The 21,145-nt window shown below is 39.1% G+C and overlaps 1 protein-coding gene across 1 annotated transcript; it reads left to right on the top strand.

The window, feature by feature from the left end:
- Positions 1 to 1,822: 1,822 nt before the first annotated feature.
- Positions 1,823 to 4,160, top strand: LOC133069012 (TAF5-like RNA polymerase II p300/CBP-associated factor-associated factor 65 kDa subunit 5L). Its single transcript, XM_061160033.1, has one exon. It carries the CDS (start codon positions 1,942 to 1,944, stop codon positions 3,709 to 3,711), a length of 1,770 nt encoding a protein of 589 aa, XP_061016016.1. The 5' UTR covers positions 1,823 to 1,941; the 3' UTR covers positions 3,712 to 4,160.
- Positions 4,161 to 21,145: the final 16,985 nt, after the last annotated feature.

The following is a 21,145-nucleotide window of genomic DNA, read 5'->3' as shown; positions in this document are numbered from 1 at the left end:
TTTCTCTACCTATATCTAGAGATTATAATTCCTTTATTGATTATGTCCTGCAAATATGTTCTCTATCTTTGTCATTTGCCTAAATGTTATCTTTTAATGGGTTGGAGTTCTTAATTTAATGAAGTGCAGTTTATCAATTTTCTCCAACTATTTTTTTTTTTTTTCTTCTGGTTATGACTTCTTTATCTCACAAGAGAAAAATTACAAATTGAATGTATTTAAGAGCCAACAAAATGCACCAAAATTGACGCAAATATAATGGGAAGAGTTTGAGGAAGGGAGAATAAATGTAAAAGGTGATTTTTGGTTGCTTTAATAGACACTGTTTAGAAAGAATGGGACACATCATTTTATATTAAGCTACGGATATAACTTATATTTGGTCATATAACTTATATTTGGTCACAAAGATGTGGACATGACTGAGTGACTGAACTGAACTGATGGATATAAGGTTTACCAAAAGAATAAAAGTACTCATCTAAATATCAGGGGTACCACATAGAAAAGAATGTGTCTGTATTTATACTTTTTCACATGAAGAATACTGTATATAAAGATAAATTAATATAACTAAAAATCCCAACATGTCATTTATGTCAAGAAAAATAGTGGAGCTTATCTCCCTTATAAGAGGAAATTATTTGCAGATTGACTTATAGGTCAAAATCTTATTGACTGCTCTATAAGCTTGAAGTTAGCTTATCAAGAGACTTGAGAATTAAAAAAAAAGTTATAGTCACAGAAAAACTAAAAGCAAAGAGAATGCTCTGATATGAAACATGTAGAAAGAAGAACAAAGATCCACTAAAATATTTAAGGCTTTAAGGTGAAAGACAATAATTCACTGTTAAGATGTTTTCATTATCATTTCTTTGAACCAATTGCACAGCAGCAAGTTTCATATAATGCAAATGGCAAGTATGCAATGATATTTAGGTGGAAACACAGAAGACTCTAATATACTTTCTTAGTCCAACCAGATAAAATGTAAAAAATAAAGTAGGCAACAGAATATCTAAGTATCATAATTAAGACAGTAAAGTTTATTGGTTTATAGTAAATTCTGTTTCATAGTAAAATTTTTCAAGCATTTATTGAAAATTCACAAGAGGGACCCAGTATTAGTAAGCCATAATAAAACTTATAATATGCATTCAGTCATGTCTGATTCTTTGGGGCCCCATGGACTGGTGCATGCTAGACTCCTCTGTCCATGGAATTTTCCAGGTAAGAATACTGGATTTCCATTTCATACTCCAGGGGATCTTCCCGACCCAGGGATCAAACCCACGTCTCCTGCATTGCAGGCAGCTTTTTACCACTGAACCACTTGGGAATTCCTGTAATCTGCATATTGTTTCTTATTATGCCATCATTTTGTCTCATCTACTCTGGTTTTGGTAGCTGAGAACTTCTCAGAAACTCTCTTTGAAAAGGATACAGTTTTGAAAACTCATTGGCGGTATCACAATTCTAAATATTAGTGAAAATGCAAAGCAATGCATAATTTATCTCTCATATTAAAAATTAGAATGTTTTGATAGAACAATTGGTATGAATTAATGACTGATAAATAATTAATAGATCTGAGAATATTTTATGGTACATGACTTTGCCTTAGGCTGAGAAAAAACAATTTGGTCCTTAGATAGAAAATTATTTAGAAATATTAATATACCATTAGCAATGGCTTCATGGTTGAATTAAAGGCAGTATTGGTCATGAAAAATGTCATACAAAGTGTCCTCAGGTTAAAAATAACAGTCCAATGGGGCGGCCGCCCAGAGCCGCCGCGGGGGCGGCGGGGCTCGGGGCTCGGGGGTCCGGCTGAGCCGGCTGCGGAGAGCGAGCCTGCCGCGAAGGCGACGGAGGCGGACGCGGGGCGACCCCGGCGGCAGCGGCGGCGGGGGAAGCGGGAGCCGCCTGGGATGTTCAGTCATGAAACGGGTCCGCACCGAGCAGATCCAGATGGCCGTGTCCTGCTACCTCAAACGCCGGCAGTACGGGGATGCGGACGGCCCACTGAAGCAAGGCCTGCGGCTGTCGCAGAGCACCGAGGAGATGGCTGCCAGCCTCGCAGTCCAATCAGAATCTGGTTGTGCCAACATAGTGTCCGCAGCCCCTTGCCAGGCAGAGCCCCAGCAGTATGAAGTGCAGTTCGGACGGCTGCGGAATTTTCTCACCGATTCTGACTCCCAGCACAGCCACGAAGTGATGCCTCTCCTCTACCCTCTCTTTGTCTACCTCCATCTCAACCTGGTCCAGAACAGTCCGAAGAGCACAGTGGAAAGCTTTTACAGCCGCTTCCATGGAATGTTTCTGCAGAACGCCAGCCAGAAGGATGTCATCGAGCAGCTCCAGACCACACAGACCATCCAGGACATCCTGTCTAACTTCCGGCTGCGAGCCTTCCTGGACAACAAGTACGTGGTTCGTCTGCAGGAAGACAGCTACAACTACCTTCTCCGCTACCTCCAGAGTGACAACAACACCGCGCTGTGCAGGGTCCTTGCCTGGCACATCCACCTGGACGTGCAGCCCGCCAAGAGGACGGACTACCAGCTCTACGCCAGCGGGGGCTCTTCCCGCGGCGAGGGCGGTGGCCTGGAGCCTGCCGACGTGCCAGCGCCCATCCTGCAGAATGAGGCCGCGCTGGAGCTCCTGCAGGAGAGCATCAAGCGCGTCAAGGACGGCCCCCCCTCGCTCACCACCATCTGCTTCTACGCCTTCTACAACACAGAGCAGCTGCTGAACACTGCAGAGGTCTCCCCAGACAGCAAGCTGCTCGCGGCAGGCTTCGACAACTCCTGTATAAAACTGTGGAGTCTGCGCTCCAAAAAGTTAAAGTCAGAACCCCATCAAGTAGACGTGTCCCACATCCACTTGGCTTGTGATATCCTAGAGGAGGAGGATGACGAGGACGACAACGCGGGCACGGAGATGAAGGTCCTGCGGGGACACTGCGGGCCAGTGTACAGCACCAGGTTCCTCGCAGACAGCTCAGGGCTGCTCTCCTGCTCCGAAGACATGTCCATCAGGTACTGGGACCTGGGCAGCTTCACCAACACCGTGCGGTACCAGGGCCATGCCTACCCCGTGTGGGACCTGGACATCAGCCCGCACAGCCTGTACTTTGCCAGCGGGTCCCACGACCGCACGGCCCGGCTCTGGTCATTTGATCGGACGTACCCACTGCGAATCTATGCTGGGCACCTGGCAGACGTGGACTGCGTCAAGTTCCACCCCAATTCAAACTACTTAGCCACGGGCTCGACCGACAAGACGGTGCGGCTGTGGAGCACCCAGCAGGGGAACTCGGTGAGGCTCTTCACGGGCCACCGCGGCCCTGTGCTCTCCCTGGCCTTTTCCCCCAACGGTAAGTACCTGGCGTCCGCGGGCGAGGACCAGCGGCTGAAGCTGTGGGACCTGGCGTCCGGGACCCTCTACAAAGAGCTGCGGGGCCACACGGACAACATCACCAGCCTGACCTTCAGCCCGGACAGCAGCCTGATCGCATCCGCGTCCATGGACAACTCTGTGCGCGTCTGGGACATCAGAAGCGCGCACTGCAGCACCCCCGCGGACGGCTCGTCCAGCGAGCTCGTGGGCGTCTATACCGGCCAGATGAGCAATGTTCTGAGCGTGCAGTTTATGGCTTGCAACCTCCTCCTGGTGACCGGAATCACACAAGAAAGTCAGGAACATTGATTTGGATCTTTGATATGACAGACTGGGGCGTGCAAAGGGCTCCAGACGGCAAGTCTTAGGACAGACAGAATCCCTGACTGACTGTGAAGACTCCCCGTGTCCCCCCTTGCCCTGCCGATGTCCCGAACCCACCACTCTCCACTCAGCCCCCAGGTGTGGAAGCACAGGGGCAGGAAGGGTGGTGACGGGGAGCAAACGTGAGATGGGAATCACGGAGACCCCACTGTGTCCTCGTGTGGCCCCTCCCTATCTCTGGCGCCAAGGTGCCCTTGCCTCGCTGGGACTGCACTTGACCTGAGGATGTTTGCCAGGCACCCTCCCCAGGAGCAGTGCCGCAGGGTCACCGGGTAGAAGGGACTCTCTCCAGGTAGGAATGCGGGGGTGAGAATTAGGCAAGGGGGCAGGGTCATCCTGGCAAATGTTTTTCCTTTTCTGTGATTACAGAGAACCAGGACCGTTTATTATTGTTATTATAATTATTATTGAGAAGAGGAGACCTAGCACTGGCAGAGGGGGCTTCTCTGCTCTCATCTTTCAGGTTTTACTCCTGGCACTGGCTGTGACACTTGGAATTTTGAGGTTCAGGGAATTCAGAGAACTTGGTCGCACAGTGTGTTGGGAGAAAGGGAAATTTTCTGGGTGACAGTTGGACCACTCCAGCTGATATGTTTCTAGAAGTGGGTGGGCAGATTTGACTGAGAAAGTCTTGGGCTCTTGCAGCAATGGTGGGAAAGAAAGATTCTTTTTGTGGCTGCACTTCTATTAACAATTCTGTCCCCCAAAAGGTCGGATTGTGGTAAAGAAATGAAAATAATTAGAAGTGAAAAGTCAAAAGAAAGAATTAAAAAATGTTGAATTTCCAAATGATTCCGAGGTGTGGCTTTTCCAGCATCTTTTCCTCCTGAGATCATCCCTCCCACCTGCTTTGCGATAGCAGTTTAACGAACAGTCTGTGAAACAAATCATAAGTACGAACACATGCATCGAAAACTATGCTCTGAGGATGAAGCGACTTCTAATTTGTGGGAAAAGGATTAAATATTTCTGTTTTCTGAAAAGAGTTATTTTGTATTTTGTTTTCTATTAAAATGTGTTTAGTTTCAAAAAAAAAAAAATAACAGTCCAATTGAGGAACAGATTAGAATATCTGATGTACAAAAAACCCATAAACTTCTTAAAATGTTTCTACTTAATAACTCACCCAAATGAAATGAAGAAGTGTTTATATACTGTATTGCATTGGTAAATTAAGAAATTAAGCTAGTGTCTATTATATTTCATGATTATAATGATTCTATTTACTAAAACTAACAGATAAGCCTTCATACTGAATGATAAAATAATGACATCTTTCTCTTTCTTATAAGCTCTATTTCTATAATTTAAAGGGATATCATTTGACTATTTTATCATCTACTTCCTCATAACTCTAAATTATTTCAGAAGCACTTGACCAACTTCAAGATGCATAAATATGGTCCAATAATACGTTGAGCTCAATGCTTTCTGTCACTATTTACAGTAACTTTCTTGTTGCTTTCCCGAAGTCCCTGTAGCCCACTGTGAAGAGCTAGGAGGAGTCTGAGACTTTAACTTTGCATTCCCTGTGTCTCAGAAGGAAATGTCATTTCTATCTTCCAAGACCGTTTACTATACAAATATTCTTGCAAAGTTTGTCTGGAGCAAAAAGTCAGAGCTTTTGCCTCCCTGATATGCAGAAGAAGGAAAGAGCCATGGAAAATTCTCTCCTCAATTCACCATACCCCTGTCACCTACAGTTGTGCCTTAGGTCAATATCACTAAAAAGCATGAAGTGACAGCCTTTGGATGCTACAGTTACGTTGTTGTTGTTTTTCAGTTGTTGTGTCTGACTCTTTGTGACCCCATGGACTACAGCATGACAGGGTCCTCTGTCCTTCATTATCTCCTGGAATTTTCTCAAATTCATGTCCATTGAGTCAGTGATGCTATCTAACCATCTCATCCTCTGCCACCCCCTCCTCCTTTTGCCTTCAGTCTTTCCCAGCATCAGGGTCTTTTCCAGTAAGTTGGCTCTTTGCAACAGGTGGCCAAAGTATTGGAGCGTCAGCATCAGTCCTTCCAATGAATATTTAGGGTTGATTTCCTTTAGGATTGACTGGTAAGATTTTCTTGCAGTCAAAGGGACCACTGTTCTGATGGAACCTTAGTGATCATTAACCTTTTCAATTTTTTTCAATAGCCATATTTCTGAGATTTCCAAAATAATCTACTTAGTGTTTTTAAAAATCTGAAGGCAGATAAAACAATATTTTAAGTTGACAGGGGAGTGTATAGCACATCATAAATAACTTAACCTGGAAAAAGTTACAGAGTGAAGTAAGCCAGAAAGATAAAGAACATTACAGCATACTAACACATATATATGGAATTTAGAAAGATGGTAACGATAACCCTATATGCAAAACAGAAAAAGAGACACAGAAGTACAGAACAGACTTTTGAACTCTGTGGGAGAAGGTGAGGGTGGGATGTTTCGAAAGAACAGCATGTATATTATCTATGGTGAAACAGATCACCAGCCCAGGTGGGATGCATGAGACAAGTGCTCAGGCCTGGTGCACTGGGAAGACCCAGAGGAATCGGGTGGAGAGGAAGGTGGGAGCGGGGATCGGGATGGGGAACACGTGTAACTCTATGGCTGATTCATATCAATGTATGACAAAACCCACTGAAATGTTGTGAAGTAATTAGCCTCCAACTAATAAAAAAAAAAAGTAAATTAAGGAGTTGTAGGAAGTTGGAAGAAAAAAAAGGAGCACTTGATTGTGAGAAGAATCAGGAAGGTTTCCATGGTAAGATTAGCCCTCTGAAATGAAGGATGGATAACATTTTGATTGAGAGAGTAAGAGGGCAGCTTACCAGGTAAAGACAACAGTAGAAGAAAACTTTTTTTCTTGGTAACTAAGTATATAATTATTTTCTGTGCAGAGAACTAAATTTATGGCTTTTAAAAACATCAGAGTAGCATTTTAACAATTTGAAATGCATACATTTCTAACATAGTACTATCATGGTTTAGGGCAGCTGGACTTCTTCACTTCTGATTTAGTTGAAAATGTGATGTTTAATATCTTTTTACCTTTCGTACTTTACTTTCCCAAAGCTTCTCATTCAGTCATTGAGATCACAATTTGTAAATAGAAGATGAGTGCCTTTCACTTGGATTCAATTCCTAATGAATGAATACTTCTCTATTTATATTATATTTACCCTGTGTAAGCTCAACAAACCCACGGTAAATTTATTTTCTTTTTTATTTATATTGGAAATTGCCTTGAAACTGCTATCAGAGCAGTTTTTCTTTCCTTAGTACTGCAGATTAGTATACTTTCCCTCAACTATGTTCAGGGTGGTTTAGTTGCTAAGTTGTGTCTGACTCTTTGTGACCCTATGGACTCCAGACCACCAGGCTCCTCTGTCTGTGGGATTTCTTTGGTAAGAATACTGGATTAAGTTGCCATTTCCTTCTCTGGGGGATCTCTCCAGCCCAAGGAATGCAGCTGTGTCTCCTGCATTGAAGGCAGATTCTACACAGGGTCACAAAGGGTAACCTTTTGCAATATGAACAAATTCAATTCAATGGGCAGCTTTTATTGATACAATAATTTGTGTTAAGCAGATAATCTCAAAACAGCAATGGTGCAGGTAGAAGGCAGTGAATAATAAATGGCTTTCTCTGTGTGACTATAGAATAAAAATACAAGTTTCCAAAATAGTATAGGTGGAACTGATTGGTAGTAAGAGTTTCTACCTCATACTTTTGTCTAGTTTGATTCAGATGGTTAAAATCAAACCATTGTACATCTAATGAAAACTGCTGCAACATATGTGTAATTAATCATTAAATATTTCACAGAATAAGTTTCCTTTCTATATATGTGCAGGATATTCAGATATCACATACATTGAAATTTCTGTTAAAAGATCTATATGAACTAAAAATAATTAAAATAATTTCCCCAGAATCAGTATCATTTAGTATTAATAGATCATCGACTTTTAGATTGATTCAGTTCCAATTCCGCCCTCACATTTGCTAATAGTGTAACTATAGAAATGTGTTTCATTATTACTTTATTTATTCACAGTTATTTAATAAATTTGGAATATAAGTAACACATCACATTTTTATGAAAGGAAAACAGATCCTTCCTTCAATATAAGGGAAGAAAGATAAAATAGACACTCAATATACCAAAACTTGGTAAATGTTCTTATTTGGGAGTGCCTAAAGTATTACTTTGCCAACAAAGGTCCCTCTAGTTAAAGCTACGGTTTTTCCAGTATTCATGTATGGATTTGAGAGTTGGACTCTAAAGAAAGCCGAGCACCAAAGAATTGATGCTTTTGAACTGTGGTGTTGGAGAAGACTCTGGAGAGTCCCTTGAACTGGAAGGAGATCCAACCAGTCCATCCTAAAGAAAATCAGTCCTGAATATTCATTGGAAGGACTGATGCTGAAGTTGAAACTCTAATACTTTGGCCACCTGATGCAAAGAACTGACTCACTAAAAAAGACTCACTAGAAAAGATTGAAGGCAGGAGGAGAAGGGGATGACAGAGGGTGAGATGGTTGAATGGCATCACCGACTCGATGGACATGGGTTTGGGTGAACTCCAGAGTCTGTGATAGACAGAGAAGCCTGGTGTGCTTCAGTCCATGGGGTTGCAAAGAGTTGGACACGACTGAGCAACTGAACTGAACTGAAAATATTACTTAAGTAAGAGGAGATACCAAACCTTGTCTAGGAAATCTTCCCAGAGATACGGACAGCCAGACTGCATCCTGAGGTATGTAGATTCACCAGTTAAGAATAGGTTGAGGAGAGAGAGCATGAAACTGTCAGAAATATTTCATAGAACATTTCCTTACATGCAGTAACAAGAATGCACTAGGTATACCTTATAAAGAATGTAGATGTCATTTTGATGGAAGCTAGTCAAGGATTTTACATAGGGGATTATAAAATTTTCAGCTCTAAATGTTTGTGAAGAAGGATGAGAAAGCAGATGCCCAGAGATGTGGATCACTGGGAGTGGATTATGAGCTAAATTAGTAGTAGTATAAATAATGAAAAAATGTTTATAAATTAGAGAAATGTAAAGAAGCTTATATAGATTATTCTCTCTCCTTGCTTCTTTCACCTTTCTCAAAAGATCACCTTATCAAAGAGCTCTTTCTTTACTGCTTACACCAAAGTTGTATGTGTGCACATAAACACACACACACACACACACACACACACACACTACTCTATCCCTTTTATAGTTCATTGCTTTTCTTTATAGTATGTATCTGCACTTAGTATGCTATATGTAGTTTACATATTTGTTTACTGCATGGCTCTCTTAAATAGACTTTAAACATATCTTTTCAAAAATAAATCATTAGCTACTCTTTTTCTTAGAATAGTGCTTGGAATAAAACAACCATATGGTAAACAATTGTTCAGTAAATATATCAAGAGTGAGAATTGGCAGAATCTAGTAACTGATGACTTTTATATTTTATCTTGTCTCTGAAGTTAATTAATCTGTGATAGGAATGCTCTAAACATTTTAGACATTGTCATGTAAAACACCCCAAAATTTCTTGGTATATAATTTGCTATTGTTGTTGTTCAATCATTAAGTCAAATGCAGCCCTTTGCAACCCAGTGGATTGCAGCATACCAGGCTTCCCTGTCATCCACTATCTTCAAGAGTTTGCTCAAATTCATTCATGCCCCTTGAGTCGGTGATGCCATCCAACCATTTCATCCTCTGCTGTCCCCTTCCTTCTCCTTTTGTCTTTGTTTTTTTCCAGTGAGTCAGCTCTTTGCAACAGGTGACCAAAGTACTGGAGCTTCAGCTTCAGAAACAGGCTTTTCAATGATTATTCAGGGTTAATTTCCTTTAGGATTGACTGGTTTGATCTCCTTGCAGTCTGTGGGCTCTCAAGAGTCTTCTCCAGCAACACCATTCAAAAGCATCAATTCTTTGGCAGTCAGTCTTCTTTATGATCCAACTCTCACATCTGTACATGACTACTGGAAAAACCATAGCTTTGACTAAAAGAACATTTGTCTGCAAATTGATGTCTCTGTTTTTTAACACACTGTCTAGGTTTGTCATAACTTTCCTTCTATGAATCAAGCATCTTTTAATTTCCTGGCTACGGTCACCATCCACAGTGATTTTGGAGCCCAAGAAAATAAAATCTGTCACTGCCTAAAACTTGCTCCCTTCTGTTTGCCATGAAATGATAGAATAAGATGTCATGATTTTTGAATGATGACTTTTAAGCTAACTTTTTCACTCTCCTCTTTCACCCTTATCAAGAGGCTCTTTAGTTTCTCTTCAATTTATGCCATTAGAGTTGTATCATCTGCATATCTGAAGTTGTTGATAATTCTCCTGTCTATCTTGATTCCTTGTAATTCATCCGCTGTAGCACTTTACATGATGTACTCTGCATATAATTTAAACAGGCAAGATGACAATATACAGCCTTGTCATACTCTTTCTCAATTATGAACCAGTTAATTATTCCTTGTCTATTCTAACTGTTGCTTCTGACCCACACACAGGTTTCTCAGGAGGCATGTAAGGTGGTCTGGTATTTCCATCTCTTTAGGAATTTTCCACAGTTTGTTGTGATCTGAACAGTCAGAGGTTTTAGCATAGTCAATGAAAGAGAAGTAGATGTTTTTCTGGAACTCCTTTCCTTTCTTCATGATCCAAAGGAGTTGGCAATTTGATCTCTGGTTCCTCTGACTCTTGAAAATCCAGCTTGTACATCTGGAAGTTCTTGGTTCACATACTACTGAAACCTAACTTGAAGGATTTTGAGCATTATCTTTCTAGCATTTGAAATGAACACAATTGTACAGTAGTTTGAGCATTCTTTGATATTGCACTTCTTTGGGATTGGAATGAAAACTGACCCTTTTCAGTCCTGTGGGCACTGCTGAGTTTTACAAATTTGCTGACATATGGAGTGTGGAATCTAACAGCATCATCTTTTAGGATTTTAAGTAGCTCAACTGGAATTCCATCCTTCCACTAGCTTCATTCATACCATTGCTTCCTAGGGCCCACTTGACTTCACACTCCAAGATAGCTGACTCTAGGTAAATGACCATGCCGTCGTGGTTATCTGGGTCATTAAGACCTTTTTTTTACAGTTCTTCTGTGTATTCTTGCCACCTCTTCTTAATCTCTTCTGCTTCTGTTAGGTCTTTGCCATTTCTGTCCTTTGTTGTGCCCATCTTTGCATGAAATGTTCCCTTGATATCTCCAACTTTCTTAGAATGATCTCTAGTCTTTCCCATTCTATTGTTTTCCTCTATTTATTTGCATGGTTCATTTTAGAAATGCTTCTTATCTTTCCTTGCTATTCTCTGGAATTCTGCATCCTATTGGGTGAATCTTTCCTTTTCTCCCTTGCCTTCCCCATCTCATCTTTCCTTAGATATTTGTAAAGCCTCCTCAGACAACCCCTTTGCCTTCTTGCATTTCTTTTTCTTTGGACCAATTTTTGTCATCACCTCCTGTACAATGTTATGAACCGCTGTTCTTAGTTCTTCAGGCACTCTGTCTACCAGATTTAATCCCTTGAATCTATTCATCAGCTCCACTGTATAGTCATAAGGGATTTGATTTAGGTCATACCTGAGTGGCCTACTTGTTTTACCTACTCTCTTCAATTTAAGTCTGAATTTTATAATAAAGAGCTGATGATATGAGTCACAGTCAGCTCCATGTCTTATTTTGGCTGACTGTGTAGAGCTTCTCTATCTTTGGCTGCAAAGAACATAATCAGTCTGATTTTAATATTGACCATCTGGTGATATCCATATGTAGAGCCATCTCTTACATTGTTGGAAGAGGTGTTTACTATGACCAGTGTGTTTTCTTGATAAAATTCTGTTAGCCTTTACCCTGCTTCACTTTGTACTCCAAGGCCAAACTTGCTTGTTACTCCAGGTATCTCTTGACTTCCTGCTTTTGCATTCCAGTCCCCTATGATGAAAAGGACATCTTTTTTTGGTGTTAGTTCTAGAAGGTATTATATGTCTTCATAGAACCTATCAACCTCAGCTTCTTCAGCATCAGTTGCTGGGGCATAAACTTGTATTACTGTGATATTGAATGGTTTGCTTTGGAAACGAACAGAGATTGTTCTGTCATTTTTGAGATTGCACCCAAGTACTACATTTTGGACTCATTTGTTGACTATGAGGGCTACTGCATTTCTTCTAAGGGATTCTTGTCCAGAGTAGTAGAGGTAATGATCATCTGAATTAAAATTTTCCATTCCTGTCCATTTTGTTCACTGATTGCTAAGATGGCAATGTTTATTCTTCTCATCTCCTACTTGACCACATTCAATTTACTTTGATGCATGGGCTAAAATTCTAGATTCCTGAGCAATATATTCTTTATAGCCTTAGACTTTACTTTCACCCCCAGACACATCTGCAGCTAAGTGTCATTTCCACTTTGGTCCAGCCACTTCATTATTTCTGTAACTATTAGTAATTGTCCTTTGCTCTTCCCCAGTAGCATACTGGACACCTTCTGACCTGGGGTGCTCATCTTTTTCTGTCATATCATTTTGCCTTTTCATACTGTCCACAGGGTTCTCCAAGCAAGAATACTGGAGTGGATTGCCGTTCCCTCCTCCAGTGGACCACATTTTGTCAGAACTCTTGCACAGCTTAGCTGATAGCTTCATTGAGTAATGCAGACCTCTTTGTCATGACAAGGCTGTGAGGGGGTGGCATATAATAGGCCCACTAAAATGTATCACAAAGCTCCTTATTCTCTTATATGGAAAAAAAAATGCATCTCAAAAAGAGGTAGGACTCATTGGTAGCTTTTCTTCATCCTCATATTTTGCTTTATTAATTATTAAATTATACAACTTACTTTTACATTATTAAAATGCAAAAATAATTCAAATTTACAAATTTTAATGTTGGAAAATCAAACACAGAAATAAGCAATGGGTCACCACATGATTTTAGAGAAGAGTATCAATCTAGTTGAACATCTTATATCAAAAACGCCAGAATGTAAAACAGTAGAGAAATTCAAATCCATAGCTATTTGAGACAGCACATCTATAATTTTCTACCAACTGGCTCTTTATTCATACATACTAGGAGTCCAGCAAAAGCTGATTGTTGTAGCTTAAATAAAAAGGCTCCAAGGACTCATCTTCAGCAAGATATGAAGGAAGATCCTTTTGGGGAAAAATGTCTCCACAATCACAGCTGGTAAACTTGATATGAAAAGAGATACTATTTCAAGATCCTTTCTTAAATTTCTTTTCATTTCAGCACAGTGAGAAAAAATAATAAAGTGGTAAAAAGCAAGTGAAAGACGAGGGTGACTGAAGTCATAATTTTGAGCACATCTCAAAATGATGTTTTTCCTATATCTCAGTTTTTAAGAATGTTTAGTACTGAAAAAATGTAGAAGGGGAAAATAAACTTGGCAAATATAAAAAGACAGATGAGGACACATGATTCTGCAAATGTGCCATTGTGTCGTTCTGTCAGTGTATCACCAATTTATTCAATGATTGCTCATGGCAATTAAAATAATCTTACATATTTACTCCCCTGCACAATACATCAGTGATGAACACATGAAAACTTGAAGGCCTTAAAGCACATTTTACTTATATATATATGAAAAATATATTTTTAATTCATATATATGTGACTTGAATTAAATATGAAGAATGGAAACTTTAATATTTTACATTCTTGACAAGTTTATATCAGTTCAGTTCAGTCTCTCACTCATGTCCAACTCTTTCCAACTCCATGGGCTGCAGCACTCCAGGCTACCCTGTCCATCACCAACTCCCAGAGCCTACTCAAACTCATGTCCATCATGTCGGTGATGCCATCCAACCATCTCATTCTCTGTCGTCCCCTTCTCCTCCCGCCTTCAATCTTTCCCAGCATCAGGGTCTTTTCAAATGAGTCAGTTCTTTGCCAAAGTGGCCAAAGTATTGGAGTTTCAACTTCAGCATCAGTCCTTCCAATGAATATTTAGGATGGATTTCCTTTAGGATGGACTGGTTGGATCTCCTTGCAGTCCAAGGGATTCTCAAGAGTCTTCTCCAACACCACAGTTCAAAAACATCAATTCTCTGGTGCTCAGCTTTCTTCACCGTCCAACTCTCACATCCATACATGACTACTGGAAAAATCATAGCTTTGACTAGACAGACCTTTGTTGGTAAAGTAATGTCCCTGCTTTTTAATATGCTGTCTAGCTTTTCTTCCAAGGAGCAAGCATCTTTTAATTTCATGGCTGCAGTCACCGTCTGCAGTGATTTTGGAGCCCCCAACAATAAAGTCTGTCACTGCTTCCATTGTTTCCCCATCTATTTGCCATGAAGTGATGGGACTGGATGCCTTGATCTTAGTTTTCTGAATGTTGAGTTTTAAGCCAGCTTTTTCACTCTCCTCTTTCACTTTCATCAAGAGACTCTTTAGTTCTTTGCATTCTGCCATAAAGGTGGTGTCATCTGTATATCTGAGGTTATTGATATTTCTCCTGGCAATCTTGATTTCAGCTTGTGCTTCATCCAGCCTGGCACTTCATATGATGTATTCTGCATGTAAGTTAAATAAGCAGGGTGACAATATACAGCTTTGACATACTCCTTTCCTAATTTTATATATAATAATTACCATGCTTTATATAATAATTACTAAACTAATACCTGCATAGGGACATTAGATAGAAATCTGTTACAAAAAGATTCAAACTATTGTGGTCCAAACTGTAAGTTGACTGAGAATTTGTCGACCATATATTACTACAACTGTTAGTTATAGCTAGATAATTTAATTATTTTAATAAAATTAAATGTATTCATTCAAAATAGAAACAATATGGCAAAGCTTAACAGACATGAAATTTAAGACTAGTAAAAATAACAGGGGAGAAAATACATTGTTATGTATTATAAAGTGAGAATTATTAAGCTACCTTCTGTTTCATGTTTTTACATATGTACTTTCTGACAAATAGAAAAATTAGAAAAGATTAGTAAAACATGATTTTCACTTTAAGAATTCTATCAACAGAAATGCACTTTATATGAAACACTGAATAAGAGATTTAATATTTGATAAGCACTTTATTGATAATGGCTGACCTGGGGTTGGACTAGTCTGGTTCTGTATATGTACAGGTTGCTGAATACCTGGTTTATATTAAGACTTGCTTTTATTGAATCATAAAATATTTTCTCTTATCTCTCAAAATTCATCATCATAACTTATACAGTTGCTTTCCCATTATCTCCTCTCAATTTTTGTTCATTTTTGGGGTAGTTTTCTTTTCTTTTTTATTTTTTAAACTTAAAAAAAATTTAATTGAAGTATGGATAATTTACAGTAGTGTTAGTTTCAAGTATACAGCAAAGTGAATCCATTGCACATACATATACATATATTCTTTTTTAGTTCTTTTCTATTATAAGTTATTACAAGACATTGAGTATAGTCCTTGTGCTATATGGTAGGAAAACAAGTTTCTTTTAACAATTTATTTTTCTAATAACATGTTTCTATGTTAAAAATATTTGACAGTGCATTCATTTAATGTGATGATTTTAATTTTAACAAATATCTATTAGCAACAAAATAAACCTTACTGTAAAGAAATTCTTTATGGTGTCATGACCAGATTTCCTAATTTCAGGGAAGGCCACAATGCATTGGCCAGACATGTTATAGTTAAAGATTGTTGTGACAAGATTATAATAAATTTGTTCGAAAAGTTAGTGAAATTTTAACTTGTAAGATACTAAAGAGAAATATAAAAAAAAGGTCATTGTATCATCTAAAAATTTTGATCATAGTCTATGCTTTTAATTTCCTAACTGATCAAAACCAACATCTGCCTCATAATGAAGCACATTTTAGCATCTCTGTAGATACTGCTATGTGAAAGTAAAAATAGGGAAAATAAGTTGTGATAGTCACATTTGTAACTTTCAAAGAAAATTATGTACTTCCTGAATTAGTCATATCAAGTATCATTCCATATGAATTCCAGCATTATAAATGGAAGTAAAATATTAATGGAATTTCTCCACTTATTTTTTTTCCCCAGTTATTTTTATTAGTTGGAGGCTAATTACTTTACAATATTGTAGTGTACAATTTGCTATACATTGACATGAATCAGCCATGGATTTACATGTGTTCCCCATCCCGATCCCCCCTCCCGCCTCCCTCCCCATCCCATCCCTCTGGGTCTTTCTTCCCAGTGCACCAGCCCTGAGCACTTGTCTCATGCATCCAACCTGGGCTGGTGATGTGTTTACCCTTGATAATATACATGTTTTGATGTTGTTCTCTCAGATCATCCCACCGTCACCTTCTCCCATAGAATTCAAAAGTCTGTTCCATACATCTGTGTCTCTTTTACTGTCTTGCATATAGGGTTATCATTACCATCTTTCTAAATTCCATATATATGCGTTAGTATACTGTATTGGTGTTTTTCTTTATGGCTTTTTCACTCTGTATAATGGGCTCCAGTTTCATCCATCTCATTTGAACTGATTCAAATGAATTCTTTTTAATGGCTGAGTAATATTCCATGGTGTATATGTACCACAGCTTCCTTATCCATTCGTTTGCTGATGGGCATCTAGGTTGCTTCCATGTCCTGGCAATTATAAACAGTGCTGTGATGAACATTGGGGTACAGGTGTCTCTTTCAGATCTGGTTTCCTCAGTGTGTATGCCCAGAAGTGGGATTGCTGGGTCATATGGCAGCTCTATGCCAATAAAATGGACAACTTGGAAGAAATGGACATATTCTTAGAAAAGTATAACTTTCCAAAACTGAACCAGGGGTAGTTTTCTTTTTAGAAAAATATTCCTATGCATAATGTGGTAGTTAACTAGCTTTAATTTCTGTGGGTATTGTTTAAATAATAACTTTATTATTGTATTAAAACTGTTTAAAGTATTGTTTCTTTGTCAGAAATAATAGGAATATAGTAATATTTCTTTATATTGTTGCTACAGTCATTTTCAATTTATCCTTGTATATTATTGGACTCTAAATGAAATTATTTTGTCTAAAATTAGATAATTCATCTTTAAATTACTTTAAAAATATTTCAATACTCTTATCCGTGAAAGTGCTGTGAGTTTGTGCTTAGTCATTCAATCATGTCCAACTCTTGCGACCCCACAGACTGTAGTCTGTCAGATTTCTTTGTCCATGGGCTTCTCCAGGCAAGACTACTAGAATAGGTTGCCTATTCCTTCTCAGGGGATCTTCCCAACCCAGGAATTAAACCCGAGTCTCCTACATTCCTGGCAGTCTCTTCATTGCTTTTAATTCTATATATACTTCTTTTTTGTTTTTGTTTTTGTTTTTAACTTTCACTTTCTTTTATTTTTTCTTCATTTATTTTTATTAGTTGGAGGCTAATTACTTTACAGTATTGTAGTGGTTTTTGCCATACATTGACATGAATCAGCCATGGAGTTACATGTGTTCCCCATCCCAATCCCCCCACCCGCCTCCTTCTCCATCCCATCCCTCTGAGTCTTCCCAGTGCACCAGCCCTGAGCACTTGTCTCATGCATCTGATCTGGGATGGTGGTCTGTTTCACCCTTGATAGTATACTTGTTTCAATGCTATTCTCTCAGAACATCCCACCCTTGCCTTATCCCACAGAGTCCCAAAGTCTGTTCTATACATCTGTATCTCTTTTTCTGTTTTGCATATTGGGTTATCATTACCATCTTTTCAAATTCCATATATATGTGTTAGCATACTGTATTGGTCTTTATCTTTCTGGCTTACTTCAGTCTGTATAATGGGCTCCAGTTTCATCCATCTCATTAGAACTGATTCAAATGAATTCTTTTTCATGGCTGAGTAATATTCCATTGTTAGGTTATTTATTTGGCTTTTTTCTTGTATCTTGAGGTAAGCCTCAAGAAACATTGCTATGAACCTTCCCCTTAGCACTGCTTTTACAGTGTCCCATAGGTTTTGGGTTGTTGTGTTTTCATTTTCATTCCTTTCTATGCATATTTTGATTTCTTTTTTGATTTCTTCTATGATTTGTTGGTTATTCAGAAGCGTGTTATTTAGCTTCCATATGTTGGAATTTTTAATAGTTTTTTTTTTTTTTTTCCCTGTAATTGAGATCTAATCTTACTGCACTGTGGTCAGAAAAGATGACTGGAATGATTTCAATTTTTCTGAATTTACCAAGGATAGATTTATGGCCCAGGATGTGATCTATTCTGGAGAAGGTTCCGTGTGCACTTGAGAAAAAGGTTAAATTGATTGTTTTGGGGTGAAATGTCCTATAGATATCAATTAGGTTTAGCTGGACCATTGTGTCATGTAAAGTTTGTGTTTCCTTGTTAATTTTCTGTTTAGTTGATCTGTCCATAGGTGAGAGTGGGGTATTAAAGTCTCCCACTATTATTGTGTTATTGTTAGTTTCCCCCTTCATTCTTGTTACCATTTGCCTTACATACTGCAGTGCTCCTATGTTGGGTGCATATATATTTATAATTATTATGTCTTCTTATTGGATTGATCCTTTGATCATTATGTAGTGTCCTTCTTTGTCTCTTTTCACAGCCTTTATTTTGAAGTCTATTTTATCTGATATAAGTATTGCGAATCCTGCTTTCTTTTGGTCTCCGTTTGCGTGGAATACTTTTTTCCAGCCCTTCACTTTCAGTCTGTATGTGTCCCTTGCTTTTAGGTGGGTCTCTTATAGACAGCATATATAGGGGTCTTGCTTTTGTATCCATTCAGCCCGTCTTTGTCTTTTGGTTGGGGCATTCAACCCATTTACATTTAAGGTAATTATTGATAAGAATGGTCCCGTTGCTGTTTGCTTTGTTGTTTTGGGTTCATGTTCATACAACCTTTCTGTGTTTCCTGTCTAGAGAAGATCTTTTAGCATTTGTTGAAGAGCTGGTTTGATGGTGCTGAATTCTCTCAGCTTTTGCTTGTCTATAAAGCTTTTAAATTCTCCTTCATATCTGAATGAAATCCTTGCTGGGTACAGTAATCTGCATTGTAGGTTATTCTCTTTCATAACTTTAAGTATGTCCTGCCATTCCCTTCTGGCCTGAAGAGTTTCTATTGAAAGATCAGCTGTTATCCTTATGGGAATCCCCTTGTGTGTTATTTGCTGTTTCTCCCTTGCTGCTTTTAATATTTGTTCTTTGTGTTTGATCTTTGTTAATTTGACTAATATGTGTTTGGGGTGTTTCACCTTGGGTTTATCCTGTTTGGGACTCTCTGGGTTTCTTGGACTTGGGTGGCTATTTCCTTCCCCATTTTGGAGATGTTTTCAGCCATTATCTCCTTGAGTATCTTCTCATGGCCTTTCATTTTGTCTTCTTCTTCTGGGACTCCTGTGATTCGAATGTTGGGGCATTTCACATTGTCCCGGAGGTCCCTGAGATTGTTCTCATTTCTTTTAATTCTTTTTTCCTTTTTTCCTCTCTGCTTCATTTATTTCCACCATTTTATCTTCTACCTCACTTATCCTATCTTCTGCCTCTGTTATTCTACTGTTGGTTCCCTCCAGAGTGTTTTTTATCTCATTTATTGCATTATTCATTTTTAATTGACTCTTTTTTATTTCTTCTAGGTCCTTGTTAAACATTTCTTGCATCTTCTCAATCCTTGTCTCCAGGTTATTTATCTGTAACTCCATTTTGTTTTCAAGATTTTGGATCATTTTTATTATCATTATTCTAAATTCTTTTTCAGGTAGAGTCCCTATCTCGTCCTCTTTTGTTTGGCTTAGTGGGCATTTTTCATGTTCTTTATCTGCTGGGTATTTCTCTGCCTTTTCATATTTAGATTGCTGGGTTTGGGGTGGCCTTTTTATATTCTGGTAGTCTGTGGTTCCTTTTTATTGTGGAGGTTTTTCCCAGCGGGTGGGGCAGGGTGTTTGGCTTGTCGAGGTTTGCTGGTTAGAGAAGCTTGTGGCGGTGTTCTGGTGGGTGGAGCTGGATTTCTTCTCTCTGGAGTGCACTGGAGTGTCCAGTAGTGAGTTTTGAGATGGGTCTATGGGTTTTGTGTGACTTTGGGCAGCCTGTATATTGACGCTCAGGGCTATATTCCTGTGTTGCTGGAGAATTTGTGTGGTATGTCTTGCTCTGGAATTTATTGGCTCTTGGGTGGTGGTTGGTTTCAGTGTAGGTATGGGGGCTTTTGGATGATCTCTTATTAATTAATGTTTCCTGTACTCAGGAGTTCTCTGGTGTTCTCAGGTTTTGGGCTTAAGCCTCTTGCCTCTGGGTTTCAGTCTTATTCTTTCAGTAGCCTCAAGACTTCTCCCTCCATACAGAACTGATAATAAAACTTCTAGGTTAATGGTGAAAGGATTCTCCACAGTGAGGGACACCCAGAGAGGTTCACAGAGTTACATGAAGAACAGGAGAGGGAGGAAGGAGATAGAGGTGAGTAGGAGGAGAAAAAGGGGGATTCAAGAGAGTAGAGATAGATCTACACAGTTCTCTGTTCCCTAAGTGTTCTCCGCAGCCCAGAACACCCACAGGATTCACAGAATTGGATTGAGAAGAGAAGGGGGAGGGAGGAAATAGAGGTGATCTGGGGGAGAAAAAGGAGTGTCAAAAGAGGGAGAGAGTGATCAAACCAGGAATCACACTCCTGAGTAAAAATGGGTACTGAAGGTTGGATTCTTAAATGTCCAAAATTGATATCAAATACTGAAAAACAAAGATCAAAAGTCTAGAGTAGAGGTTAGACTCTTAAAAATACAATAATAAAAAACCACAAAAACAAAAAAAATTTAAGAAACATATATGGAGTTTGCTTTAAAAATAGGGTCCTTTTTTTTTTTTTTTGGCCAGGTTATAGTGGGTTATAAAAATGAAAATTAAGGAGTAATAGAGGACTTTAAGAAAAAGAAAAAGTAAGAAAAGAAAGAGAAAAAAAATTTTTTAATTAAAAATTAAAAAACAAAATAGCAGTAAAAATATATCTAGGAATTTCTCTGGAGCTGTTGTGGGCAGTGTGGGTTCGGTTCAGTTTCAGATAGCTCCTTGTTCGAGCTTACACTTCTCGCTATCTATAGGCCCCTTCCAGTGTAGTCGGTGTTACCTACAGGGATTTTAATCTGTTGCACCTGTCACTTCTGAAGCAGTTCCCTTTGTTTCTTTGGCTTCTGTTTGCGTGTCTCTTCAGTGTCTAATTTCCACCCTGACACTCGCCGGCAGAGGTAGTCTCTTGTTTAGGTTCGCTTGTTCAGTCGTGCTGTGGGTAGGAAGGGGCGCTGCAGACAAATGTCACTGGCCTGTGTGGGGAGGACCTGCAGTGTTCCAGCCACTCTGGGTTTGCCCCGCT

This window comes from Dama dama, chromosome 14 (assembly GCF_033118175.1).
Source record: "Dama dama isolate Ldn47 chromosome 14, ASM3311817v1, whole genome shotgun sequence".
Lineage (NCBI taxonomy): Eukaryota > Metazoa > Chordata > Mammalia > Artiodactyla > Cervidae > Dama > Dama dama.
The sequence above is the reverse complement of the archived record's forward strand: the minus strand, read 5'-3'. Positions and strand labels throughout refer to the sequence as shown.

Excerpts from the sequence above, each read along its gene's own strand:
- LOC133069012 (XM_061160033.1), top strand. The coding sequence starts at position 1,942 with ATGAAACGGGTCCGCACCGAGCAGATCCAGATGGCCGTGTCCTGCTAC.